The 8,027-nt window shown below is 45.6% G+C and overlaps 1 protein-coding gene across 3 annotated transcripts in view; it reads left to right on the top strand.

Annotated features, from left to right (window-relative positions):
* The first annotated feature begins 289 nt into the window (after positions 1 to 289).
* The window catches only part of Bicc1 (BicC family RNA binding protein 1), a 201,392-nt gene continuing 193,654 nt past the window's right edge, over positions 290 to 8,027 (top strand). For 2 of the 3 annotated variants that reach the window (XM_051186878.1, XM_051186879.1), the window contains exon 1: positions 291 to 592. In XM_051186878.1, the coding sequence (XP_051042835.1) occupies positions 403 to 592 (190 nt within the window). In that variant the 5' untranslated portion in view covers positions 291 to 402. Of the gene's footprint in view, positions 593 to 8,027 lie in introns of all 3 variants that reach the window. The other variant, XM_051186877.1, reaches the window with a different exon arrangement.

Raw genomic sequence — 8,027 nt, 5'->3', positions numbered from 1 at the left:
GGGTGTCTGAGAGAGCCCAAGGGTCCGCGCGAGGGGCAGGCTTTCCGGGCGGCGCCGCGCGGCGTGTGGACGTGGTGCGTGTGAGAGGGCGCGGGCCGATCGCTCCCGCCCGTCGCTCCCCGTGGGTCGTCCCGGCCAATGAGCGCGCGAGGCGGCGGGGCCGGCGGCGGCCAGAGGCGCGGGCTGCGCTCTGCGCTTGGAGCGGGCGCTGCAGGCGGGGGCGCGGGCCGGGGCTCAGCACGGCGCGGTGGGGCGGGGGCGGCGCCCGAGGCGGGGATGCGCAGGGCTTCCCGCGGCCACGGCGGCGGCGGCGGGGGCACGAGCTAGCGCCGCGGCGCGCCGAGCCAGAACGGCCCGGGCCGGGGTGGCGGCGGCAGCGGCTTCCCGAGCGCCGCTAGCACCATGGCCGCGCAGGGCGAGCCCGGCTACCTGGCGGGGCAGTCGGACCCAGGCTCCAACAGCGAGCGCAGCACCGACTCGCCGGTGGCCGGCTCCGAGGACGATCTGGTGGCCGCGGCGCCCCTGCACAGTCCCGAGTGGAGCGAGGAGCGCTTCCGTGTGGACAGGAAGAAACTCGAGGCCATGCTCCAAGGTAGGCAAGCCCCTGCTCCCGATCTCCTCTCTTAAGGGCCCACGTCGCACCCAGTCAGCTCACGGGATCCCCCCACCCCGCTCCCTCCAGCCCCATATTCTGCCAGCTCGCCCGATAGGAAGGGCTAGAGGCCCGAGTTTGTCCTGCTGCCCCCTAAGTTGGCATTCGTACTTCGGGGATGCCAGCTGCAGCTGGGACATCCGGGCCGTGGCATCCCCACGCGCCGGGATCGCCCAGCGTGAGTGACTGTGCCCGGCTTCTCCTAGCCAGGAGTCCTCTCTACCCCTGCTGCGTCTTTTCCCTCCTCTCGTCAGTATCCGCTTCCTCCAGCTAGGGCCTGCTCTGGTCGCCTGGAAAAGCGCTGCAGATGTCAAGGCTTCAGCTGGGAGCCCCTGCCCCCACGTTGGAGTCTCCGGCTGGAGCAAGTCACCCAGGCGTGGGGATCCGAGTCCTGGCAGAGCGAGGAGAGCATGTGTTAGGGGAGCCGGGCTCCTAAAAGACATCTTGAGTTACATTCAGTTCAGAAACTTCTCCCTTGCAGCTTTGGGAGTCTGACTTTGTCTTTCATAATTTGGGGATCTTTTTTTTTTTTTTTTAAAGTTTTATTTTATTTATTTATTTTTTTTTAACTCTTTAGAGTTTCTGGGACTTTACCAGAAAAAAATTTTTTTTTCTTTACCCTGGACTGTCTGGAAGCAAATTCCGATTTATCGCTTTACGATTAGACGGAATGGTTAAAACGTCCAAGGTCATTTTGACCTTTACAATTTTTCATTACCAGCCTACCTGTGGGTCACCTGTGTGGCTCACCTCCCACATCCAAAGTCAGAGATGAGGTAGCGGGAATGAACATTATTTTAAAGACTTGTGCAGAGAACCGGTCCCTGGTCTCAGGAAGGGAGAGGCAAGGATTCGGTAGCTCCCATCCTTCATCTTAGAAGGCTCGGAGGTCTACAGACTCGCTTTTATGGCCATCTGCGTGACTTATTTTGACTTTATCAGACAATGTATCGCAGTATGGAAGCGAGTTATTCCTCTCTGGAAATGCAGTGGCTTTTCAGAACAATTAAGAGGGTTATTTTAAGAGAGAACAACATGTTTTCCCAAACAATAACTTGGTGGAAATAAGTATCAGGAGTGCTTGGCAGCATTTCTGGAAGGGCTGAAAACTTTCTCTTTTTGCTTATTTGTATTGATAAACATTCCGAATGTCATGTCTCAGGCTCCGGTTTCCCTTAAATTATGTAACTTTGTAAGAAAGTAATGGATTTGAAAATTGAAGCCGGGTTACATTTCAGTAATTTTCATTTGTAATGCTTTCTTATTAGTTCCACAATTTTGCAAACAAAATGTTACAAATATGTTGCAGAAGTATTGTAAGATTGTTTGTATTGAACTGTAAGGTCCCAGGCTGATCCATTTCAACCACTTTCCAACTTGTTCTTATTTGAGTTGGAAACAGGATGAGCTATTACTCGGGAAGAACAGTGTGGTATCATCCTTAATGGGTACCCTGCACAAACACTGACATGGACACCAGTTTCTGGGAAGTTCACTTGTAAAATCTGACTTCTAAGGGATTTCTTTGTCAGTGAATTTTAATTTTGATTTCAATGACATATAGGTAGGACATTTTGAAAATTTCAAGTGCTATCTGTCTTTTAGGCATGCCATTCTAACATCTGAAGGTCTAAATCACTTTTAAGTGGTCAGATATTAGCAGATATTAGCAGCCTATACATAATCAATTACCCATGCATCACTTTGTTGGCAAAATAAGCCTTGAAGTCAGTTGAGGATGGAACCCAGTGCACAGTGCACTATGGCCCTACCCCTACCCACACACCATTAGATTCCACAGAACCACCACATTGGGTGGACCAAAGGTGATCTTGTGTTTAATTGCTTTATGCTATAGCAGGTATGAGCCCAGAGTTGCTCAGACTTGCATTCAAATCCCTGTGTGATCTTAGTCAAGCTCCTGGGCCTCTCTCTGCCCCCAGGTTCCCCACCTGTAACATAGAGGTTGATGTTTTAGAACCTCTCTGGTTTTGTAGGAAAGGAAACTTGTGATGTTTAAAGAGCAAGACTTACTGCAGTGTTGGTAAATACCAAAAGCCTAATAATGCAGCATTATCTCATGGGTCCAGCTCATTTCAAGTATGTACCACAGTTTAAAACATATGAGCTATATCTAATAAATAATTGGGTAACAGGAGGAGTTTGCAGGTTCAGAGTTGTGAAAAGTAAAAAAAATCAAAATCTGGCAAAAAAAAAGTGGTATTTTTAGGTGGAAACTTTTCTTTTGGTAAGGGTCAAGTAGGGAGAAGTTGCATTTGTTTGTATTTCTGGTGATTGTGAATTAGTGATTTGCCATCTTTTCACAATACCCTTAAAAAGTATATGGGATTTTCCATTTTAAAACAGGGTTAGTACTGCTGTTGGCCTTCAAGTCTTCAGAGTGTAAATTGGTGATTATAATGCCTGGAATTTGTTTTTAGAGAGACTGTCCTGGGGGCAAGTTAATCTTTAATAGGTAGCATTTTTATTAGTAGAGAGAGTCTTCTATGCAATGAACCAAAAATTCACTGAGGTTAAAATGGGCAGTAGGGTAGTAGTCAAAGAAATCAAATACCATTCTTGCATGATCTTGAAGTCTAATTGATATACATAAAAACCACTAGACCAAAATATAGGAAAAATTACTAGCTTTTTTTTTTCTTTTAAAAACAACTACTTTGAAATAGCCATAAAGAATGTCTGGCATTTTTGTTGGTATCTTGATGACAATTATTGATCTTCTTGGTCAATGATTTTTTTTTTGTAACATAGGAATTTACTTTTGAGTTTAGTTTTCTTCATGTGAATGCTCAGCCTTGGGATGCATGCCACGTCCAGCATTTTTTAGTGGTAAGGAAGCATTGTGTCCTATTTCTTCCATAGCTAACCCTCAGCATTTTGGTAGACTTCACCAGGAGTCGTGGTGTGTTGACTCATTTGATGTGGTGTTGACTCATTTGAGTCAGTTAAATGAGTTATACTTTGTGAAAAGGAGGGTTGCTCTGAAAGAGATGGGGAGTAGTCAAGAGTATTGGTGGTGTTTGCCAGAGAAGCTAGCAAAGATGGGATCCCTTTGGTCATCACCAAATATATGTGTTTAATACAGATGGAGAATCCCAGCGTACAGTTTAGAAGAATAAACTTTGTCAAGGTTGGGTCCTAGCAGTTTCAGCAGAGATACAAAGGAGTGGGGGGTAGGGGCATGGCTTATAAAGGAGGTGGACATCCACTGAGCTTTCCCTCTAGGATAGGGAAGATGTTGGAAACCATGTAGGGCTTCCACATTCCTGGACCCTTACTGCCTGGCTACTAGTGCAGGCTGGCACCATGAGCCACAATTGTGTCAATGCTCTAACTTAGCAAACTTCACGGTTTGGTGACTAGGTATTGTTTCTTTCTTAGATATGTTGTGGAGGCGGAAGAAATACGAAGATGGGCGAGTTCCAGAAGTGAACTTAAAGAGAAAAAGCCTAAGTGAACAGAGCTTTCTAGCTAGGGCTTGATCAAGGCTGACAAATGTTAACAAATCAAATAGCTTTATGAAGGACCGTGGGTATGTGCACAGGGCTCTGGGCCAGATCAAGATTTATACATTATGTTACCTGAGGCTATCTCTCTAAAAAGGGGCTATCTCTCTAAAAAGGAGCGTTAGTAACAATTATGAAACCTTGAGGTGGTGGTAACACCTCAAGGGGAAAGGGGGCTGGAGAAATGGCTCAAGGGTTAAGATACTTGCTGCTCTTCCAGAGAACCAGATTTTGATTCCCAGCACCTATATCTGGCAGCTCACAATTGCCTGTGACTCCAGCTCTAGGGTATCAGGATCTCTCTTCTGGTCTCCGTGGATACCCCCACCACTGGTAGAATATACATATACAGGCAGACACCTAAATTAAAAAACAAAACAAAGTAAGCAAGCAAACAAACACACAAAAAACATAAAAGATAATTCAGTGCTGCCTGCATAGGGCACACTGAATGAATTACAGAAACATTATTCATTTTAAGCCACAATAAATGAAAGTCCTTATTAGAGGATAAATATAGTGAACCTCCCAGCTCTTTTAAGATTGTCATTGGCCCACTGGTGGCTTGCAGATTGAGAAGTAACTTCGGTAGTGGTGTGTACACCTGAGCTAATGGACCGGGCTGAGGAGGTGGAGGTCTCCTAGGCTTCTTCAGTGACGACTGCTCTTGCTTTGAGTAGTTTCCTATCGTGGAAAACAGGCTGAATAGATGTTTATTCAGGGAGAAATAACTTGCAACACAGACAGATGAACACCAGCAGGTTCCAGTCCCAAGGATGCCTCCGGATGCTCTCCATCCAGGAAGCAAGAGAACAAGAGAGAGCTCCAAGGTTCTCCATCCCAGACCTAGTTCCTCCACATCACTTCGGCCCCTGTCTCCACCCCCAATGGGAGTGGTCAGTGCAACAGGTGCGGGCAGGTGGATATCTCACTAGTTTCCATTCTTGAAAGGCTTCCCATTCACTTGGTACTTCTTCAAGGACTGTTAACCCCTCTTCTGCTAGAAGTGCCCTGCTCTTGAGCCTCTCATCAGTGTGCGGAAGGGCATTTTTACATGGGTATGATCCAGGTGGTCTCTTCTTAGGGGACTGGAGAGAGAGAGGGGAGGGAGTGAGAGGGAGAGGGCAGAGGTTAGGAGCTGTTGTGTGGAGGACTTGGGTTTGGTTCCTAGCAGCCTTGTTGGGCAGCTCACAACCCCTTGTTACTCCAGTTCTAGGAGAGCCAATGCCCTCTCTGGCGTCCATGGACATATATACTCACAGACACGTGATTAAAAATAAAGCCCATCTTTAGAAAAATTGTCTCATTGTAGGGAGATGTAGGCACAGAATAGCTTGTGTGTAAAATGCTGTAGGGTAGGGCACATGGCACTTGGAGATGTCAATGCAGTGACAGCAACAGTATCTCTGTTCCTTGTGATCCATACAGAGTTCAAAACGTGGGGTCTACAGAGATGGCTCAACAGTTAAGAGTGCTTGCTGCTCTTGAAGAGGACTCGGGTTCAGTTCCCAGCACCTACATGGCGAGTCACAACTGCTTATTGACTCCACCTCTAGGGTGTCTGATGACCTACCTCTCCTGTCTTCTGTGTGCACTGCACACATATGCATACATTCAGGCAAAACACACATTAAAAATAAAAATAAAAAAAAATCTTTAAAAAATTCAAAACACAAAACCCCAAGCACTGCTAGGTCTCTTAATTAAAGAAAAAAAATGCACTTGCCTTTTTTTTTTTTTTTTTTTGGTGGGGGTATTAAAAATCTTCCTTGAATAAAATTAGGAGATTAGATAGGATGTTTTTAATTCATCTGGAGAGCAGAATGCAAAGGCAAAGCTAATGTGTAGCCTAACATTGAAAGCACTTCAAAGGTCCTGTAGCTTGCAGTGAAGCACCCAGTTCCTTCTCTCAGACCATCCTGGACTAGGGCTCTGTCTTAGCAACCTGAAGAGGCCTGGGAAGATGCCCCCTTCACCATAGGGTATAGGATAAGACTTTTTAGCAAGACACAGTAAGTCTTGTCTCTGTGAAGATGTAGGGGTTTCTGGTCAAGCTGATCATTAATATGTTCAATCATGTGAGTTCTTTATATCAATGACTTTTGCAGGCAGGAATGTATCTGTCTGCAGCCAAGAAGGGAGGAAAAAAACCTAACAACAACAAACTGAACACTGGTTTATACAAGGCGTGGTTATGTGGTCCAGGCCTTAGCAGATGAGCAAGGACATCAAGGAGTTCAGCATCCTTCCTGTTCTGGGGCATCTCCAGCTTAACCTGTGACTTTTGCTTTGTTTTATGCAGTATTGTGGCACTGCCTGTGACAGGTACATTTGGGATCACACGGGCAAATTCCACCTTTAAGTGTGATAAAGAATACTGTCTCCTGAAAGTTTGCCTCATTTCTTTGGCTACTGTTTGGGGAATGTGTCTTCCTTTCCAGCTTCTGTGAATGAAGTAGGCAGGCAAGCACAGTGTCAGAGTGAACTCTGAGTCATTTGATTTCAGTTTCCTGACTGTGGATGAAGCATGCACCCAAACCTGGGAAAAGCGGAAGATTACCTGGGTCAGGAAGTTTCTGGACAACATTTGTAGCCCCAAGACTTGAGTTCTTGGTGATGTACTCAGAGTATTGTGGGCATGAACTAACGTCACACAGGGAAGATGCCTCTGTCTTCCAGAGATGCTCTCATCTTCCTGCTCCTTCAACAAATGGCCCAGAGCCCTTCAGTCTCCAGAGTGGCCTTTTCATAGTGCTGCAGATGGAGACTTGACTTTGCAGATTCTGAACACAACCTCCCTGATAAGTGTTCCTCAGTCCCTCAAATGCTCATGTGTGTTGACATCACTTTTTTCTTCAGTGTTTTCTTTTTTTTAATAAAAATGACACAAAATTATTTTTAATAAAAAATACACACAAATAATCATTTTGTACTACTATATATTCTCGTCTTTTTCCTTCCAGCCACGCTTTCTTTTGGAATATAGTTACTATTTTCCTACTTTCCCATCTTGTAAACTGGTCAGTCTGGCAGAGGCAGGCCAACAAAGGCAGATCTTGCTTAGAGGGTGAAACCATTCTGACTTAGCTTGATAGGGATGAGCATCATGTTTGTTCCCTATTTTGTGGTTTGAAATTTTCCAGGATGGCGTTCACTCGAATAGAGTTTTCATATGAGAATGCACAGGATGAGAGTGGCCATCTCTGCTCTTTTGTGTAGAATACTTAGTAAACTGTAGGGGATGGGGCATGGTCCTCATATTCATTGTAGAGGCTTTCACAATGTGTGTGGATGTTTGACAAGTGAAGTCTGTTGTGAGGCTCCAAGGGCCAGCTCATTCCAATGCTTAGTCCTTTGATGGGTTAGCATTTAGCACAAGGTCCAAGATATGTGAAACCATCTGTAGGGATGCTCTGAGTATAGAGCACATTTACACATCTTCATGCCTTTTGCTCTAAACTTTGAAAATTACATTTATATAGTGTGTGTGTGTGTGTGTGTGTGTGTGTGTGTGTGTGTGTGTGCACGCACATGTATAAGTTGTAGGAATTCACACTTTGGGTTCTCATGTTTGCATAGCAAGTTCCTTACCCACTGAGCCACCCCTCAGCCCTGTTTACACAACTTTTTCCTACCTGCTAACCCCTTGATAACTGTAGGTGCTGATCTCATGTATTTGGGGTAAGTATTAAACCCTGTTCCCATGTATGGGGCTGGCTTCTGGAGAGAACATTCACATTCTAAGTAAATGGTAGGTTTTATGACATGGGAAAGAAAGATACCACACAGTACTCCATACACTGAGTTATCTGGAGCCTAATGACATTGCTTGTATAGGGAGGTACTAC

The sequence above is a fragment of the Phodopus roborovskii genome, unplaced genomic scaffold (genome assembly GCF_943737965.1).
Source record: "Phodopus roborovskii unplaced genomic scaffold, PHOROB, whole genome shotgun sequence".
NCBI classification, from domain to species: domain Eukaryota; kingdom Metazoa; phylum Chordata; class Mammalia; order Rodentia; family Cricetidae; genus Phodopus; species Phodopus roborovskii.
This window is presented reverse-complemented; position numbering and strand designations above follow the sequence as displayed.